This window comes from Dasypus novemcinctus, chromosome 1 (genome assembly GCF_030445035.2).
Source record: "Dasypus novemcinctus isolate mDasNov1 chromosome 1, mDasNov1.1.hap2, whole genome shotgun sequence".
In the NCBI taxonomy this organism is placed as follows: Eukaryota; Metazoa; Chordata; class Mammalia; order Cingulata; family Dasypodidae; genus Dasypus; species Dasypus novemcinctus.
In genome coordinates, this window is record NC_080673.1 from 53,338,521 (window position 1) to 53,360,075 (window position 21,555).

The 21,555-nt window shown below is 37.8% G+C and overlaps 1 protein-coding gene across 5 annotated transcripts in view; it reads right to left on the bottom strand.

Moving 5' to 3' along the window:
* ELMOD2 (ELMO domain containing 2) overlaps positions 1 to 21,555 on the bottom strand; it is a 39,451-nt gene that overhangs the window by 15,260 nt on the left and 2,636 nt on the right. For all 5 annotated transcript variants that reach the window (XM_058288539.2, XM_004471938.5, XM_004471939.5 and 2 more), the window contains exons 2-5: positions 21,198 to 21,345; positions 19,903 to 19,931; positions 1,808 to 1,905; positions 139 to 268 (exon numbers count right to left, since the gene is read on the bottom strand). In XM_058288539.2, coding sequence (XP_058144522.1) covers positions 139 to 268; positions 1,808 to 1,905; positions 19,903 to 19,931; positions 21,198 to 21,339 — 399 coding nt within the window. In that variant the 5' untranslated portion in view covers positions 21,340 to 21,345. The remainder of the gene's footprint in view (positions 1 to 138; positions 269 to 1,807; positions 1,906 to 19,902; positions 19,932 to 21,197; positions 21,346 to 21,555) is intronic.

Sequence of the window (21,555 nt, forward strand, 5' to 3'; positions counted from 1 at the left end):
AAATCCAACATAATATTCTCTAAAAGGGCAAAGAAATTGAATGGCTATAACAAACCTCTAGAATTTGCACATATGTCTTCAAGCCTGACTTATTTTTATAGTGTTCAATAGCTCAAAATATAGAAAATGAAATTTTACCTTGAGGAGTAGCTTTTCATGTTGTAGGTTATCAGAATCATATGGCCTTTTTCTCACATTTTCTACATCCAAATAGAGCTGTTTATAACCCGATATCTGCAGTAAGCATGCCTTCATGCAAATTTTAAAACTGAAAATGATAAAATTAGTATGCTTTACCTTATCACAATAAAGTAATGCCTCTGTACCTTGTGGTTCATGTTTATTTAGAAAGTATTTTCTGGTTTTCAGTTTAATAAATAAGCAACAAGACTTGACTGAACATAAGCATTATGCAAAGAATTATATAGGATATGGTACAATATGGTAGAACAGATTCTAGAAAGAAGGCACAACATGGTAGGAACTGCAAACTGCAACTGCAAGGATTTGTCCTCTTCTGTTTTTCATATGTTCTCTGGGCAATCTCATAACTCTCACCAACAGAGCTAACTTTCCAAATATATAATGGATAGCTCCATGGCCACTTATCTCAGTTTCTCCCAAATTCAACAGCTTAACTTTGCTGAAGAAACATGCTTTTCCTTAATACTTTATATCTATTAATGGCATCACTAACCATCCGTTCTCTAAGATAGGACTCTGCGTTCTGATCCTTCTCTCTGTCTATCTATCAACAACACATCCGAAGGGCCCCAAATTCTTATCCATTCTATCTTTAAAAGGTCCCTCAAAGCAATCCTCATATCTCCATTTCCCGTAATATATGGCTTTGTCATTTGTTGCATGAATATCTCAAGAGTGTCCTCTTCCTCTTCTTCTTTCTCTCTACCCATCTCCCACATCCCCAAATCTTTCCTCCATCATCCTAAAATACAAATCTGATAATGTAACTTGTTTGCTTAAAAAACAGAGGTCAAAATCTAAGTCTCTCAGTGTGGCAAGCAAGACTCTAATCTAGCAATCCATTATTTCTTTAGCCACTGCATGTATCCAATGCTCCAGACACAAGGAAATCCCCATAGTTCCCAGATACTCAAGTACTTCTATGCCTGTACCTTGCTGCCACTGTTCTTCTGCATGAAATGTTCTCTCCTACTCATTCATCAAGGTCAAGTTCAAAGGTCACCTCTTCTGCAGAACTAGCCTCATAGTTCTCCTCTGTATCCTTGCCTATTGCATCCAAAACAAATTTCTGCTTCCTCCATATTCACAGTGAAATAAAGGAAAATTGTTAAATACCTACACTCTAGTAAGTGTACTAGTGCTAAAAACACAAAAAGTGAATAAGCACTTAACCTATAATTTATTAGGGAAGAATAAATCAACGACTAGAGTACAGTAGATTAAATGCTATGACAGAGAGCTCTATATGAGGACACAGCAAGTGCACCTAACTCAGACTATAGGAGCTCAACTTTGAAGGACAGAGTAGCTAAAGTTACTTAACTTTGGGAAAGTAATGACAAATTAAAGAGGGCAGATGGCATACTAGCCATAGTACTCGATTATAGACTAAGAGTTATGGCCTCTAGATCTGCTTTTTATCACTAGCTGCATTTTATCATACATATTACCTCACCTCTGTGGATCTCAATTCCTCATCTGGTAAAGTGACAGATGATCTCCACAACCTCTTCAGCTCTAATATTTTAGAACTGTATGTGATGTCTGCAGCTCACAGGACACAAATGCCTAATATAAAAAGAATACTATAAAAACAGCATACCTGACATCTTTTTCAGGATTAACATTCTTTTCCTTCATTATATCTTCTACACATTTTTCCACTTCACTCTGAACGACATGTGTAGCTTTCCGTAAAACCTATTTATTATGAAGGAAAAGCTAAATGAAAAAAAATCCCTCATAGTTGTAAAAGAACATTAAGTTTTGATGCATTTGAGCAACTTTACAATTCATATACTAAAATGCAAAATAAAATCAAATGTAGTTCAATTTTTCTCTAGACTAAAATCATTTAAGTACATTTTTTTTTTTTATTCCCCCTTGTTGTCTTTGCACTTGCTGTCCGCTTTGTGTCCATTCACTGTGTTCTTCCATGTCTGCTTGTCTTTTTCTTCTCATCTTTCTCTTTAGGAGGCACCAGGAACTGATCCCAGGACCTCTGGTATGGGAAGGACTCACTCAATTGCTTGTGCCACTTCATCTCCCTAGTCTGCTGTATCTCTCCTCTGCATCTCCCTTCGTTGTATCATCTTGCTGCACCAGCTGTCTGTGGTACGGGCTGTCAGCTCTCTGCAGTGCAGGCCAGCTTGCCTTCACCAGGAGGCACTGGGAATTGAACCCAGGGCCTCCCGTATGGTAAATAGGAGCCCACTCATTTGAGCCACATCTGCTTCCTAATACACATATTTTTTTATAAAAGAGAAGCAGCATGATGGATGAAGGCTTTCTTACTGAGAATCAACAGCCCTTCAGCTAATGAATACTCAGCTAATGAGCTGCCACCATAGTGTGTTATGAAGCAGATATCTTTTATGAAATTAAAGTTACATAATTTAAAATAATGTAGATATTGTAGAAGATAGTAATATCATAATGTAGAAGAACACAAAAAAGAAAACTAAACTGACCTTGTAATCCTATCACCAGAGATACACACTGGTAACAGATTAGATATATTCATCTGGTCTTTTCTAAGCATAAAAAACATTTTCAAAATAATGTGTTCTACAATTGGCATTATGGCCTGCTCCCATGAAGAGACAACATTTATGGCACTGCAAATTTCAAGCTTAGATATATCAATTGCAGTTCAAGAGGAAGTTATGCATTGATTAGTACTAAGTATTGTATCTATATGCCTGATGCCTGATGAACATGATGATATTCCTTCTAGATCATATGCAGAGGGCTATTGAACATGTTAAAAATCCTGGTAAACTTAATTCATTTTCTAAGTAGTTAATGAATGTGCCTATAAGATAATGGAATGGGTCTTTTAAGTACTGTCTCTATTTTGCTTGCCATATGCCTATCTTGTTTTTGCTTATACTGTCTTTGTGAATTTACGTCTAGGGCAGTGCCTCTCCATACCTTTCCTAGCTGTCCTAGGCATAACCACTGCTGTGGGAACTGGGGTTGGCAGTTAATCCCCAAATCCAGCAGGTGTACCACAATCTCTCCCTAGAGTTAACCAATAGCATAAAAGAAGCCAAGAAAAAATGCTGTTTTCCATCAACTTTGGGAAGATGCAGCCTCTGAAGGTACCTGGCCTTTCTCACTCTCATGGTCCAATATGTCATAGCTGGCCCACTTTTTGGGCCTGCTCACTACCATCATCTTTATCCTTTCAGTGAGACCATGTATCTTCAAAATTCTAATTGAGTTTATTTCTTACAGAATCAACACCTTATTAGGCATGCAGGGATTTCATCCTGTTACAGCCAGGGGGACAGGCCTGTCTTCCCTCAACCTCAGTAGAATGGCCAGAGAGGTTTATGCCTTGTCTACTGTCCTAATCAGCAGGAAGTAACTACAGAAGAATGACCATTGCGCCTCAGCACCCCCTTAAGAATATGGGTATGAACTCTCTGAGGCAGCAGTTGAGGCAGTTTAGTACAAGGAAACGAAGAGACATAACATGGCAAACAGACAACATGGCTGACAGACAAAATGGCCACAAGACTCTGCCAAGGCCTTGATATTGACCTCCAGGTCCCAGTTAGGACTCTTTCAGGGGTCAAGGGGAGGTCCCAAATAATTCCAAATAGGCCTTCCCATTGGTCTCGGATAACCCCAAACAAAAAGTCTCACCATTGGCCCTCACCATTGGTGGGGTAACCAATTAATAGCTGAGGTCCTCCCCTTAGCATTGGCAAGGTGAGAAATGTAATAGCTTAAAAGGTGACCACACAAGCCAAGGCCTGCTCTCTCTCTGCCCACACCAAATCTCAGTGTGCATTTCCATCCTCTCCCATTTCTCAGCAAGCTCTGTTCTTTTCCCCTATTTCCCAATAAATTCTTTTTACTGGCCCAACTAAAAAGTAATGATAATGATGATGATGATGATGATGATGATGATGATGATGGTGATGATGATAATGTGTTCGATAAATGTCCACTGGATCCTTCCCTTCAACAAACAAGCAAGTTCTGGCCTTCCTTATCTAGAGTTATGCCTCTGCTTATTCTGTGCTTTTCCCCAATCTCTAAACATACCCTCCCCATTTTTAAAGCTAGCTTAAATGTGAGATTCAAGAAGCTTTCTCTGAATCATTCAAGTGGAAGTAATCTTTCCTCTCTTGGAAGGAACCCTTCTATGACCTTTATTACTTTATACATTATAGTTATTTTTATGTATTAAATGGAACACTGCTGGAGGATAGATTGTGTCTGATTCACCTTCCCATATCCTGCATATAATACATAAATGAAAATTAATTACTGAAGCAAAGGAGATATTCAACAGATGAAACATTAAGAAACAGAACTGTTTCAGCAAAAGACGTATAAAGCAATGCATAAGATTATTCAAAGAAAGAAACAAAGAGAAAGAGACAGAGAGAGCCTCCCCAGAGAAAATGAAAGGCTGAGAAGAAAAATGATGACAGAGTCTACAATCAGAAGGGATAGAGATGTGATTAATAAGGTCATCACATCCTGTGGGATACAGTTACTGGCTACAGGAAAGGTCTTAAAACTTAAAAACCAGCACAAGCAAAAGTGCTACCTTCACCATTGGTGGACACATTTTCATATATTACAAACTCTAAAACATTAAAAACTCAATCAGATGTCATCTCCTTTGTAAGCCTTCCCTAGTCCTCTAGAGTTTAGCTACTCCCTTTTATGCTCCCACAGTACTTTGTGTACATATACCTCAGTTAGAGCACTTAGCACATTGTACTGTGTTTACTTATCTACATTCTCCACCAGGCTGTCTTTCTGTAATTTACTCTAGCATTCTGAGCTAAATGTTCAACACAACATACCTGGCACTGGCTATGTTCAACACAACATACCTGGCACTGGCTAGATGCTCAAAACTTTGTTGAATTTTAATGAATGACTAAATAATTAAATTATTTGCCTGAAACATACATAAACCTAGGGGCACAGTTAAGACTAGAAATCATATCACCTGGTCTCTCAGCAAAAATTCTTTCCAGTATATACTATTCCATTACTTTTTACCTTTTTTAAAAAATTGAAGCATAATTTAAATACAGTGAATTGCACAGATCTTACATGTTCAGTTTCATTAGTTTTAACAAATGCATTTACCCAAGTACTCCATACCCTTATCAAGATACAGAACATTTTCCTCACACCAGAAAGTTCCCTCACGCCTTGTGGTGGTTAGGAACTGCACATGCACCAAAAAAATCATGTTCTTAACGCTAATCCATTCCTGTGAGTGTAAACCTACTGTAAGTAGGACCTTTTGATGAGTTTACTTCAGTTAAGGCGTGACCCAGGGTGAGTCTTAATCCTCTTACTGGATTTCTTTATAAAAAGTAAGGAGGGAGGGAGGGAGAGAAAGAGAGTGCACGCACCACAGAAGCAAGAAGCTGAAAGCAATGAAACCAGGAAGAGAAGGGAGAGACTAGCAGATGCTGCCATGTGACAGAAGACCCTAGGATTGCTGGCAGCCAGTCATTGGGAAGAAAGCATCACCTTGAAGATGCCTTGATTTGGACATTTTCACGGCCACAAACTGTAAGCTAATAAATTCCCATTGTTAAAAGCCAACCCATATCAACCCATATCTGCTTTGATCAGCCGAGCAAATAAAACATGCATGCCCCTTCCCAATCAATCCCTTTTCCAAGCAACAGACCCTATTCTGATTTATATCATCATTAGTCACGTGCACGTAAATGGATCACAAAATATGCACTCTTTTGTGTCTAGCTTCTTTCACTCAATGTAACATTTCTAAGAATCATCCACATTTTTGCTTGTACCACTGATTTGTTCCTTTTTGTTGCTATAAGTTATGAACTTATAGCCAAAAGGTCCAACAACAGATGAATGGTTAACTAAAATGTGGTAAATATATACCAAAGAATGTCATTCAGCCACAGAAAGGACTCAAGTTCTGATACATGCTTCAACATGGATGAGCTCTGAAATAAATGAAATAAGCCAGATATAAAAGGACAAATATTGCATGATTCCACTAATATGAAATATCTAGAGTAAGCAAATTTGTAGGCAAAAGTAGATTAGAAGTTATTACCTGCTAGGGGAAGGGAGAATGGGGAGTTTATTACTTATGAGGTAAAGAGTTTCTGTTTCGGGGAATAAAAAAGTTTTGGTGATAGATGATGGTAATGGCAGCACAACATTGTAAATGTAATTTACAACACTTAATTGTACACTTAAAATGGTTAATACGGTAAATTGTTATAAATTAATAAAATTTATTAATTTTTAAAATTTATTTTTAAAAATACACAAAATTTGAATCAGTAAAAATAAAAAGTTTTTTTAACAAAAATGCATTAGATTTAACATGTATTTAACAGAAGAGAAAGAAACTGAAAAATATTGAGGTGTAAACATTAAAAAATCTCCATTGTTTCCAAGAGCACTTGCACTTTCAAGTAGTCAGATCCTCTGGGGAAGAGTTTCAGAGTCTTCCTTTCTTAAGGAACCGGCCCTAGGACCCAGCCCTAGGCAAAAACTCCCAGTCTCTGCTCTAGAGCTGGGCAGGAAGTGACCTGCTTCTCCTGGAGTGACACATGTGCTTTCTGAAGAGGGTTCTGAGCAGGGTCAGTAGCCTGTGTTTCTCCTGGCTTTCCTTTCCTGGCATGGAACATATGCCCTATAAACGAACTGGGGTGAGGATATCAGCACATCACGTGAACCCTGGGTGGAGGAGTTCCCAATCTCTCAGCTGTGCTAACCAGGAGTTTGGCTTCTGCAATTTGAGAGTTGCAGAATGGTGAGAAATGCTGGTGTTCTGCCTCTCCTGTGAGATACTGCATCCCTTGCCGGAGAGATGAGAGGAAAGTGAGCCCCATTTTCTCAGTCCCATCTGGCTGTTTTGGGGCTTCTTTTCTCACACTTAAGACAGGGAGGGGGAAGGAGAGTGGGGGTTGTAGCTCATATGTCACACTCTCCCTGTTATTACCAAGATTTAGTAGATTTTCCTGAACAATGTTTATTTGCTATATGCTCTTGGGACAATTTCCAGAGACTTTAAATGGTGGTGGTTTTCTAAAAAAAAAAAAAAAAAAAAAAAAAATTCACCTAGGCTGTTTCCTAGGGAGCGATCCACAGAGCTCTTCATGCTGCCATTTGGGAAGCCGGTATTTTTTTTTTTTTCAATTTATTGAAGTATATCACTCGCATATAAACATACATAAACAATAAGTGTATAGCAATACTTGTAAACTTACAAAACAAAAATACATAGCATCATGCAGGACTCTTATAACTCATTCTACCACCAATACCTCACATTGTTATTAAACATTTTAAACTAATGATTAAAGAGCATTGTCAAAATATTACTAGCAACCAAGTATTTTCCCCCAACCCACCTTATTATCTTTAAATCATCTATATATGAACATGCATAAACAATAAGTACATAGTAAAAGTTGTGGACTTAGAAAGAAAACATGTAACATTATACAGGGGTCCCACATGTCAACCCTCCACCACCACCTTGCATTGTCATGAGACATGTATTACAGATTATAGAAGAATATTGTCAAAATCTTACTAGTAATTACAGTCCTTATCTTACATTTGGTGTATTTTCCCCCCAACCCACCCTATTATTATTTTTTAAATATATTTTTTGTGACAGAAGTTATAAACTTATAAAAGAATCATGTACATGTGCAGAATTCCCAAACAACATCCATCTATCAACACACCACACTGTGGTGGAACATATGTTACAGATAAAATATCATCTGATTGTTACCACGTCCATAGTGTACATTTGGCTCACATTCCCAATGTGATACTGCCCATTATCAACATAGTACATCTTTCGCATAGATAAAGCATATTACATTATTACAACCAGTCCATAGGTCATTCCAGGTGTATATCTCCCATGCTTCTCCACATTCCCACCACCCTGCAGTAGTCATGTACATTTGCTCAAGCTCACTGAGGACACTCTTGCATCTGTACCATCAACAATTCTCCCGGTTTACTGTGCTATTCAGTTCCTAGATTATTCTCTAGCATTCTGTCAGTTGGCATTTACATCCCTAGACTACCATTTTCAGCTACATCCCCATTTATAAACCAGCTGTTGCTCACTATTTGTTGAAATCCACTCGATACATTTCTACACTTTTACAGTAAAGCTGTTAAACATCTACATACATTAAATACTAGTAGTCCATTTCAGTCCTCCTCTTATCTCCTTTAAGAATCCACCACCTACCAGCAGGGCTTGAAGATATTTTCCTACAATTTCTTCTAGAAGATTTATGTTTCTTGCTTTTATATTTAGGTTTTTGATCCATTTTGAATTAATTTTTGGATAAGATGTGAAAGAGGGTCTTCTTTCCTTCTTTTGGCTATGGATATCCAGTTCTTTCAGCACTATTTGTTGAAAGGACTGTTCTGCCCAAGCTATGTGGGTTTGACAAGCTAGTCAAAAATCACTTGCCCATACATGTGAGGATCTGTTTCTGAAACATCAATTTGGTTCCATTGGTCTATGTGTCCGTCTTTATACCAGGGCCATGCTGTTTTAACCACTATAGCTAGGTAATATAATTTAAAGTCTGGAGATGAGAGTTCGCTTTTCCTTTTTTAAGATGTTTCTTGCTATTCAGGACCCATTACCTTTTCAAATAAATTTGATACTCATAGTTTCAATTAAAAAAAAAACGCTGATGGAATTTTTATTGGGGTTGCATTGAATCTGTATATCAACTTGAGTAGAATTGATGTCTTTATGCTATTTAGTCTTTTAGTCCATGAGCAAGGAATGTTCTCCCAGTTATTTAGGTCTTTTTTAATTTTTTTTTAACATTGAGCTGCAGTTTTCTGAATACAAGTGCTTTACATCATTGGTTAAATTTATTCCTATTTTGAGTTTTATCTGTCATATTATTTTCACCACTCTTTTGACACTTTGGTTACTTTTATTGATATAATCTTCATTTCTAAACTCTCTTCTAGGCCTTTCTCTCCTGTCTTTTCAGGCTCTAGGACACCCTTTAGTATTTCCTGAAAATCTGGTCTCTTGGTTAGAAATTCTTTCAGTTTCTGTTTATCTGTGAATATTCTAATCTTGACCTCTTTTTTTTGTTTGTTTTTTAATTGTTGTTTTCTTTTTTGGGTCTTTTTTTGTATTTTTAAATTTTATTTATTTTATTTAATATTTAATATTTTATTATTTTATTTTATTTTACTTTATTTTATTTTATATTTTATTATCTCATCCTCATTTTTGAGAGACAATCTTGCTGGATATAAGATTCTTGGCTGGAAATTTTTCTCTTGTAGTATCTTAAATATATCAGACCACTGTCTTTCTTGACTCTATGGTTTCTGGTGAGAAATCAGCACTTAATTTTATCAGGTACCCCTTATATGTTATGCATTGCTTTTCTCTTGCTGCTCTCAGAATTCTGTCTTTGGCCTTTGACATTCTGATGAGTATGTGTCTTGGAGTTGGTCTATTTGGATTTTTTTGGATGGGAGTATGTTGTGCTTCTTGGACAGGGATATCTATGTCCTTCAATAGGGCTGGGTTATTTTCTAACATTATTTCTTCATATATTCCTTCTGCCCCTTTTCCATTCTCTTCTCCTCCTGGGACACCCATGACATATATGTTTGCACATCTTCTGCTGTCTTTAAGTTCCCTGAGATCTTGTTCAATTTTTTCCATTCTTTTCTATGTTCGCTTTCAGAGGCCATCTCTTCAAGCTCACCAATCCTTTCTTCTGCCTCCTCAAATCTGCTATTATGAGATTCCAATGTTTTTTTAAATTTCATTTATGGTGACTTTCATTCCCAGAAGATCTGCTATTTTTCTATATACGCTTTCAAATTCTTCTTTGTGTTCATCCAGTGTCTTCTTAATATCCTTAATCTCTTTAGCCATCTCATTGAATTTATTAAGGAGATTTGTTTGAACATCTATGATTAGCTGTCTCAACTGCTTTATGTCATTTGAAGGCTTACCTTGTTCCTTTAATTGGGCCATATCTTCCTGTTTCTTGGTATGGATTGTAATTTTTGTTGGTGTCTTCACATCTGGCTTACTAGAGCATTTATTCCGGGAGCATTTTTTCTCTTTAGTTTAGGGCTTCCTGCCCTTTCTATCTTGCAGGCTGTGCATTAGGAGCCAAGGATGTAGTTGTTGCTATAAACTGTGGAGGCTCAAGCTGCCCTCATTGCTCAGGGATCAATGAGGCTTCTCCCAACTTTCTCCTTTGCCAGGAGTAGGACAGAGTCACAACTGTGTGGAATAATCCAACTGTAGTTGCCCAGAGAGACTAAATAGGCTTCACGCCCCTTTCTCCCCTACCTGGGGCAGGAATGGAGCTGCAGGTGTGGGCACCAATCTATGCAATGCGGGTCAAAGATGACCACAGTTGGCCCAGTAGACTTCTAATTATTCAGTCTGTGCCAGCCAAAGGTACCTGCAATTACTGAGACAGTCTGGTGCAGACCTCCTTAGCCTCCTCCCTGCCAGAGGCGGGGCTAAAGTCTAGGTGGGCTGCAGGCTGATCTGGGTGTAAGAAACCGGTTCCTACCATCACTGTGATTTTCAGTCCTAGCTTCCCTTCAGGCCGGGGGTAGAGCCAAAATGGTGGCCACTGGCCTTTTTCTGACTAAGGCAGATTCAAACTCTCAGCTCAGCCATCCGTGTCTGCTAATCAGTAGCCCAAATCACCGGCCAACTGTCTCCCCCTCCTGTTTTGGGGGCATGGAGCTTCCAATTCCAGCCACAGAATAGCTCCTGGGGTGGCTCATGCCACCAAAGTAGGACAATCACTGGCCTCAGCGGCTTGGCCAGTAATTTCCCAGAGAAGCTGACACAGGTCCCCCCAGCTTCCTCCCTCCCAGAGGTGGGGCTAGAGCTGCAGTGTGATTTAGATGGAAAGAAGCTGGTCCCTACCAGCCCTGTGATTTTCAGTCCAACCCGCTACCCCTCATGCCAGGTGTGTAGTTAAGATGACGGCTCCCGGCCTCTTTTCTGACTTGGACAGACTCAAGGTTGAGCTGTTCTAAGGATTATACTTTAGTCCACTGAATTTACTCATTAGTAGCTGAAGTTGGTGCCCAACCGTGTGTGTCTCCCCCGTTTTTGGGAAGTGGAGCTTTCAATTCCAGCCACGGAACAGCTCCCAAGGCAGCTTGTGCCTGCAGTGAAGGATGGGCACCGGCCTCTGTGGCATGGAGTGCTCTACTTACGAGTCTTCTCAGTAGATAGGCAGTCTCCTCCTTCCATTCCTTCAAGGATGTTGCAGGATGTTCTTCTGCTCTCCTGGAGCCCCCAAACAGGTGCTTCAGCTATCTCTAGATAGCTCTGGGTGTTTACTAACTGCCCTGTAGCAGGAGCTGACTCCAGGAGCTCCTTGCTCCACTGCCATCTTGCTGGTTGTCGGAAGCTGGTATTTTTAATTGGAATAGCCTTGAATCCAAAAGTCAATCTGAGATGAATTAATGTTGTCTTCCACTCTATGAACACAGTATATTTTTCCACTTAGGTTGGCCTTTAACTGCTCTCAGCAATACTTAATAGTTTTAGAGTTATCTTTAACACTCATATATCTTTATTTAAACTTCAACCTGAGTTTATGCTTCTGGATGATATTTTAAGTGATACCTGTTATTACTTTCCTGTGGCTGCTGTAATAAATAACCACAAACTTGATGGTTTAAAATCACAGAGATTTATTCTCTCACAGTTCTGAAGGCCAGAAAGCCAAAATCATTATCACTGGGAACAATTCAATATGTTGTAGGGCTGCATTTCCTCCCAAAGCCCTGCCTCTTCCAGCCTCTAGTGGCTATTGGCATTCCTCAGCTCTGGTTCCATCATGCCAATCTTCAAATCTCTGCTCCATCTTCACAATGCCTTCTCCTCTGTATGTAATCAAATCTCCCTCGGCCTTCCTCTTAATGATACATGTGATTGCATTTAGGGCCCACTCGGATAATCCAGGATTTCTTCTTTTTGCCTTACTGCACTAAAACCTCCAGCACAATATTGAATAAAACGGACAGAGAAAACATCCTTGCCTTGTTCCCAACTGAACAGAAATCAATATTTCTCATGTTATGTGTTAGCTGTAGGTTAGATAGCCTTTAATAGGTTGAAGAAATTCCTTCTAGTCCTAGATAGCTGAGAGTTTTTTTTATCATGAATGGGTGTTGAACTCTGTCAAATACTTTTCCCGTATTTACTGAAGTGATTTTTTCTAATTTAACGTAAATACAGTGAATTACATAGATTTTTAAAAGTCATGATATATTATCTTTTTCCTGCACTAATGGAATGAATTTGCTAATATTTTATTAAGGATTTTTGCATCAGTATTCATGAGACATTGATTTGCAATTTTCATTTATTATAACGTCATCTGCTTTTGGTGTCAGGGATATGCTGGCCCCAGTAGGAAGACTATTCTTTTCTAGGAGCTTGTGTAATACTGGTATAATTTCATCCTATTTAAATAAGAGTTTACCAGTGAAGTCAGGATTAGAGTTTTATTTATGGAAATTCTTAAAATTACAGATTCAATTGCTTTATTCAACAAAAGCCTTTTTAGAATTACTATTTCTTTTTGTGTTTGATAAATTTTGGTTTTTAAGAAATGTGTCCATTTCATCTGTTATTGAATTTAGTGGTCTAAGATTGTTAATAATATCTCATTATACTTTTTAAAAAATTTTTAATTTTTTTTCTAAGATACATAGAACATAAAAAATGTTACATTAAAAAATACAAGAGGTTCCCATATACCTCAACTCTTCCCACATCAACAACCTCTTTCATCAGTGTGGCACATTCATTGCATTTGATGAGTACATTTTGGAACACTGCTACACAGCATGGATTCTAGTTTACACTCTCTCCCAGTCCCCTCAGTGGATTTTGGCAGGCTATATAATGTCCTGCATTCGTCCTTGCAATATCATTCAGGACAACACCAAGTCCCAAAAATGCCCCCATATCACACCCCTTCTACCTTTTCTTTGCCTTCGGTAACTCCCATGGCCACTGTCTCCACATCAATGATATAGTTTCTTCCATTGCTAGAGTTACAATAATTCTATAGTAGAATATCAGTAAGTCCACTCTATTCCATATTTTATTCCTCCATCCTGAAGACCCTGGGATGGTGACATCCACTCTACCTCTAAATCGGGAGGAAGCTTAGATCCCACATGGCTGGTGGATGGAATTCTCCTGCTTGCAGTTGTAGACTCTCTTGGTTCCCTGGTGTGGTGGTTGACCATCCTCACCTCCCTGTTATGTATTCTTTTTCTAATCTGTAAACCTATCATTACTATTTCATTTTCCTATTAATTGAATTTGGCAAAATATTAGACTTCATTTTTGAAGAAGCTGAGATCACAGAGGGGTTCAACTATGGCAAGGGAGGAGCACTGATGTGTGATGTCATTGATGGGGGATGCATGGGTGGGAGTTCTCCAGAGCATGCATATTAGGTATATAGATATGTTTGGATGTTCGTTGGGTATTGACATAGTGGGTAGAGTTTCACACAACTGAGGGAGTGCTGAGTTCCTATTCTAGGGAACTCTGTCACACTCTCCAATGGAGTAGCAACAATCCCCCAGGTACAAGGGCAAAGACCAGTGAAGAAGGATGGTACAATGATGGGCCCTTGATACTGATGACTATGCTTACAAGCTTGTGTGCTTGAAATTTCAACTAGGCCTAGAGCTGCAGGGTGCCTGACAGTTACCTCCTGAGAGCCTCCATGTTGCTCAAATGTGGCCACTCTCTAAGCCAAACTCAGCATGTAAGTATATTACCTTCCCCCGCAGCATGGGACATGACTCCTGGGGATGAACCTCCCTGCCACTGAGGGATTACTACCAAGCACCAGCTGGTGGAACAATGAGAAAAAGACCTTGAATAAAAGGGGGAAATGGTGAAGACAAATGAGTTTATATGGCTAACAGACTTCGAAATGAGTCGGCAGGTTATCAGAGGCTCCCACTTACGCACATCTCAGCAGGATCTCAGAGACAGCCAAAGTAGATAAAACCTGGGTGCTCCTGAGGGCTAAGGAGACACCCAGGTCCTACACTGATGCAGATGGCTCTGAAGTTCAGTGCCTTGCCAGTGGGCCCTATTCTGGAATTTGTGCTCCTGAGTGTGATGGAGTTGGACTCAGATGCGACCTCTCTACACATGCTTCTTTTGTCACTTTTACTGAACCTGTGATTGGCATTGGGGTTGGTGTATGCTCAGAAGACTTGAATTTCTGGATTGTCCATGTGCCAGCTGGGCTCTGAGCCTCAGCAGAGTTGCAACACCTACTGCCCAGTTAGTTGGGCTTACCCAGGTCAGCTAACAGGGAGGTGAGGATGGTCAACCACCACACCAGGGAACAAGAGCGTACAACTCCTTATTATACTTTTAATAATTGTATCCTATAGTGATGTTCCATCATTCTGGATATTAATTTGTGTTTTCTTGCTTTTTTTCTTGATCAGTCTCGCTAGAGAGTTATTAATTTTAGTAATCTTTTCAAAGGATCAGCTTTGGAGTTTGTTGATATTTTCTATTTTTGTCTGTTTAATATTTCACTAATTTCTGATTTTTTTTTTCTATATCCTTTCTTCTACTTAATTTAATTTGTGCTTTTCTAGCTTAAGCATAGGCCACTGATTTTAGGCCTTAGAAACTGCTTTAGTTGCATTCCACAAATTCTGGTATGTTGTGTTCTCATTATCATTCAGCTCAATTTTCCTTTTTAATTTCCCAAGTTGAGACAGGAGAGAAAAGGAACCCAAGGAGGAAGAGGGCAGAAAACCTAATAAGCCTAGGAAGAGAAACTGAGGCAAAGTCCTGCTGGCTAGCATTAACCTGCTGAGTCACACAGGGAAGCTAGGAAGGGGCAGCTTGCAAGCACACACCCTGCAGCTTGCAAGCACATACCCAAGGGCTGTGTTATCCAAGGCAGCCAGCAAAGAAGGAAGGGGCAAGAGGGGCATCACCAGCACCCACCCACCCAGCTTTCAGGTTATCTCACACCTTGCGGACAGTGACCAGAAGCTAATCACTGCCACTCAGCATGCTCATGACCTGCAGAGGCTATGGACAGCACCCCACACTCCTGGGTCCCCACCCTCCTAGGCCCTTGCTTATCATTGTAGACACTGGAGTCCTATATCCCCATAAAACAGGGGACCCCAGGCAAAACTGCATTTTCTCCTTTGAAAATGCCCATCCCCATGACTTGGTGATGTACTTCTCTTCTCCTGCTCTACCCACTAAATCCTCTGCTTAATTAATTTGTGGCTCATCCTTGAATTCCTTCTCATGATGAACCCAAGAATCTGGACACTGTCTCTGATAACAACATGATTTATTCTTTGGCCTGTGGGTTGTGTGGAAGTATGCTGTTTAATTTCCAGATATTTGGGATTTTTCTAGATATCAGTTTTTTAAATTTCTAATTTAATACTGATGTGGACAGAGAACATACTCTGAGTAAGTTCAAGCCTGTGAAGCTTACTGAAACCTGTTTAAAGGTTGAGCATATGGTATATCTAGGTGAATGTCTCATTTGTACTTGAGACTGTACATTTTGCATTTGTTAGGTACAGTGTTCAATACATGTCAAATAGGCCAAATGGCTATTGTCCAAACCTTGTGTATCCCTTCTGAATTTTTGTCTTTTTGCTCTGTTAGGTAAGGAAAAAAAGTGCTAATGTCTCTATTAGTCTAGATTTATCTATTTCTTCGTTTTTGTGCCAATTGTTGCTTCATGTATTTGGGAACTTTGTTATTAAGTGCATATATCTTTAAGATGATTTTTTCTTGATAATTTACCCTTTTAAAAATCATTATCAAAAAAAGTTTGTCTAATAATAGTTTATGTTTTTTGAAGGAAAGCCACATCAGCTTTTTTAACTTCTATTGTTTGCACGACATTTTACTATCCTTTTACTTTCAACTTGTTTGTGTCTTTATGTTTAGAACATGTTTCTTGAAACAACATATAGTTAGTTGGGTCTTGCTTTTTTATCTATTCTAACAATTTGACTTATTCCCTAACCATTTGATAAGTCTCTGGTTCTTGATCAAAACAAAATACTAGGTAGATGGAGTAGAAATACAGCCCACCAAAAATCTTCTAAGCTCTCATGAATACCACTCCTTTGAGGGTATATCTATTACTGGAATATATAATACTGCTTAAATATTTATTTGGGCAGTGATTATCAAACTTCTTTTACTTTTTTGTACACAACTACATAAGCATCCAAGGACCATTTTTTCAACCATGTTTCCTTTATAGCTAAAGAGTAACTAGGTGATTATAAATAACAGGAAAGCAACATATACGAATAATGTATATTTTGTAAAGAAAATATGTGCTTATGCATATGATTTTATTATAAAACATTTGAAGAACATAAAAGTAATATAATCTTTTTCATTATACCTCCCTTGATAGTCGGTTGCAAATTACTTGAGTAATACATACTGACAGACAGCAAAAATCAACAGCAAATTTCACCATGCAAACAAATTTGGGGAAATTATATATACAGTTGTGACAGTATATCCATAGAGTGTGAATGTTTCATTTTTGAACCACCAATGCCTATGCTACTCAAAGAGTCTAGTTTTTGGAAAATTAGAGACCAAAAAATATGCAAATGTGCCTCACTAGACTAACCCACAGACAACTAAACATAGCCTCAGGCATTTATTATTCAAAAGCTACCACACTATCATTATTATTTAAAAGCTAGGAAGGCAGCAACAATCAAACCACAACAAAAGGCACTATTAGAATGCCAAGGTAGTCTTTCCCTAAATTTCAGAAATTTCAAATACCTGCATATGTATCAGCTTTTCAACACTGCTTATACATGGCATGGAAGCCAGACTTCTCAGTAGAACAATGAATGAGGCTTCACAAATTCTAATAAAGCATTAATTTTCATTTATATATATATAAATAAAGTTTAGTCACCCGTACTATGTAATTGATAAGTAGCCCTTAGTCTAAAATACAAGTCAATGAGCGTAGACTTTTAACAATGAAAGGAATAACTTTCATTTTGGACTAGATAAAAACACAATGGAACCATACTTCGAGAACACTGCTTTAGGGAATCAGTCTTAAGAAACAAATCACTTTTGTTTTCAGCAACCATCAATAAAATTAAGTATTTAGTACCTAAGGGGGTTTTAAGAGTGTTTTAAACATCTAAAAATCTTACAGTATATATTAGCTTAACCCTTTTATCGTATCATTAATATATTAGTACAGTTAATCCTTATTATTCACAGATCTTGTATTTGCAAATTTGCCTATTTGCTAAAATTTTTCAGTCCCCACTAAATCAATATTCCAGGCACCTTCATGGTCATTCACAGGTATGTGCAGACCTGTGAGGAAACTGAGTCACCTCGCACGCAGGTTCCAGCTAAGACAGAAGCAAGGCAATCCTCTGCCTGCCTGTTTCAGTTCAGTATAGTCAAAGTATAAACAAGTATCCTTTTTGCAATATATCTAGCGGCATATTTTTTTGCATTTTGTGCTTCCGATTGGTGATTTTGCTGGTTAAAATAGCCCCCAAACTTAGTGCTCAAGTGCTATCACATGTCAGTGAGGCCAGAAGCCTGTGCTGTGCCTTAACTGTGTGTTAGTGAAGCTTCACTCTGGCCTGAGTTGTGGTGCTGTTGGGCTGGAGTTCAATGATAACGAAGCAACTCCTTATTTAAATAGCTCCAATTATCTACCTTCCAATGCAATTTAAACTTTTTAAATGTATGTTCTGAAACCTTGTTTAAACAAGGGTTCTTAACAAGGGGTCCACAGACCTCCAAGGGGTCCATGGAAAGATATTAGGGGGTCCATGAGCTTAAATTGAAAATTCAAAAAAACATTATTCTTGTGGGGCCCTGTTGGTGCAGGTGTGACATATTTATTAAATAATATACAATGTAATGTGGACTTAGTATGATTTTTATTTTGATATAGCATGTTCTGAGTGCAGTGGATAACTGCCTGCAAAAAAGGTGGTAAGCACGGCAGAGTTGGTTTTATGACACCACGGGAAAATTCAAATTTCTAAATGCTGAAAATGACCATTTGAAGAGATGTTGAACTGTGTTAGGTTATGAGGTACTGAAATTACTGGAAAGTTGTAAAACGTAATTTTGAATAATCCTAAAATTTAATTTAAAGACATGCCAATGCTGAGTGTCATAAAACTATCTGCTGCTACTTTCTGAGAAGGGGTTCATGGTTTTCACCTGTCCGGCAAAGGGTTCCATGGAACAAAAGAGTTAAGAATCCCTGGTTTAAATGTTCCTGCTAAGATCTTCTGAAGGCAAAGAAACTGTTTTTAGATGGGGCTTGGGGAATATTCATCCATATATATGAGTTATTCTTATGTTGACCATTCACAAATAAAATCAGTAATGCACTATTTCTATAGGTTACCTTTTAGTACATATTTGCTATGATTGCAACATTCAACATTGTCTATTTTGTTTCTGGCATGAATCAGTAGCTCATATAGATATCACTAGATAGTAGCAAGTCAATATTTTTTTACCCTGGTCAACATTTTACATCATGACCAAGCACAGTCATATATGTATATGTACACCTGAAATATACACAGATGGATGCAGACATAAAAATATCTGAAATAGAAACTTCTTAAGACAATATTTAGCCTTATTATGAACAATATTTTCTAATTATTTCCTATGTTGTTGCTTAATGCTGGTTGTGATCCACTACGGATTTCAAACAATGGTCTAGATGACCTACACTCTATCTTTACCACTGCAAATAATCTATATACAGAAAAAACTATGAACTACAATAGGGAGCTAACAGCATTGTGGTAGACTGAGTTGTTGGTCCCAATTTTTCACTCCCTTGTAAGTGAATTATACAGCCACATACCTACCAAAGGCACCCTTTAACTAGAGGTTGGCCAAGTAACTTACTTTAGCCAATGGGATGGTATCTGGCTTGAAGAAAGGAGATTTAAAATACATCCATGAGGCTGGGCCTGCCTGCTCTCAGGCTTCAGTGATCTACTGAGAGAAGACCATTTTTCAGGGACCCAATCCTCTTTCATCCTAGGTCCCAGAATGAGAAAATTGAACTTGACTCCAACTAAAAGAAGAGCCTCTCCAGCTCACTCATAGACACATGGGCAAGAAATAATGTATTGTTATAGGACCCTGAGATTTTTATAATAGTTTAAAAACTGGGAGTTTTGATATGGCTTACTGGTTCAAAAGGTTCAAGATCCAGAGTCCTTTGTGACTATTTCAAGTTGCCTGTCTTTCTCTCATATAAGAACTTATCCTGAGGACACAGTCTAAAATAAAGCTTCCCCCTAAGCCTCTGCTTTCCAAAATGCTATCAACTACTGAGGCAAAATAAACAAGTACAACTCAAAACAAATTATTCAAATACTGTTTTTGCTGCCCTGAGTAGCACACAAACATATACATACAAACTTTTTAAAAACAAATCTCACTCAATACTCATTATAGCAAAGATTCTTCTATTAGACCTTAACAATAATTAATTCTAAAATTGAGGCATTCTTTAAAAAAGAAAAAAATCTGCAAGTTAAGTTTTCTGGAATTTCACCTTGATATGCTCTTACCTCATTCTTGGAGTATGCCAAGGAATTTTCTGAAACAACAACAAAAAGTTACTGCTTAAAAGCTGTTTATGAATTACTCCATAAACAAATAATAAAAACATCAAACCTGTAAAAAATTACTTTAGTAGTTCTAGAAGATATAATTTCCAAATAAATAACACAGGAAATATTTTAAATGTTATTTATAGTGAGCAATTAGATTTGAGACACTAGGGAAATAATTAACCTTCATTCATTTAGCTGCCCTGAGGCTTACTCCTTCAAGTTTGTCATTCTTCCAATATTATCTTCAATACCTGCTCCAATTGCCTATACTCCACTCCCCAGACCTTAGAGGGGTCAATTTCTTAACTGAAGCACACTTGTTCAATAGAAAGGGGATCTCGTTAATTCATTTTTTCCCATTTAAATACAGTGAACATGAGCTGCAGGAGTTGACTAGTCCTCTTTTCCATGCCCTGAGAGAAGTGACCTCAAACATCATTTCTGATGCATCTGTGTTCTCATTTAAAGCAATATTTTCAATGAAGGATTGTGAAACTCATGAATTTTGGAGGATAATAGAGCAGCACTGATCAAATATAATGCAAACCAAAGCACTAGCCAATTAAATAGTGAAAAAAGAAAACTTAATTTTAGTAAATATTTAAGCCAATATATACAAAATACTATGAAGATATATGAGCACAAACAATAAAGATATTTTTGTTCTTATTTTCATTTAATCTTTGAATTCCAGAGTATATTTTATATTTCTGCACATCTCAATTCATACTAGCCACATTTCCAGTGCTCAAAGGCCACATGTAGCTGGTAGTGACTACTACATAGGACAGTACAGAGTAATAATCACTCCTAGGCACCACTGGATACCTAGTTACTTTTCTTTCACAAATAACAGAAAAAAGTTCAAAGACTGAGAAAGATGCTGTGTATAAAAACAGATCTAGATCCAGACACTAGCATCACTTGAATGAAAACTTCAAAGGGATTATAGAAGTACAGAGTTTTCCTCTAAAAAATAGGTTGCAGCTGTGATCTAAGGAACACCTGGTAAATTTAAGGAGCCACAGAAGATAAATCTTTGCACAGATGGAGAATTAAATAATAATGTTTTTTTTTTTCCTAGAAAATCATATAATTTAGAGCTGGAAGATTCACAGCTGGATTTCAAAGCTTATGAAATAGTTTAAGTAACTTGATCAGGAGTTAAAATAAATGCATCTGACACTATGAGTATTGAGAAAAATTATTCAGTTAAAATTTTATTAGTTTTTTCCCCCCAAAATCTTTACCTATCTTGTGTGTCCTTTGTGCACCTACGTAGGTATCAAAAATTCGCTGCAATTCACACTTTCCAGTCACTTGGCGTAACAACCATTTCATCCAAAATCGAAAGAAGTGTCCATAGAAGAACTCCCACAAAGAAATAAACATTTTTTCCTGGAGAAGGAAATATATGTCAGGCTTAATGACTTTAAATTGGATTTTAAAATCACAAAATATGCTTTTATTTACAGTTTATGCAACATAACAAATCCCTAATTATTTTACTATTATGTTATTCCATTGTGTCTCTTTTGTGGTCAAGTGGCTAAGAAAACAATGGCAGGTGTAGTATATACCACTTAGATTAACTGATGGCTGGGCAAA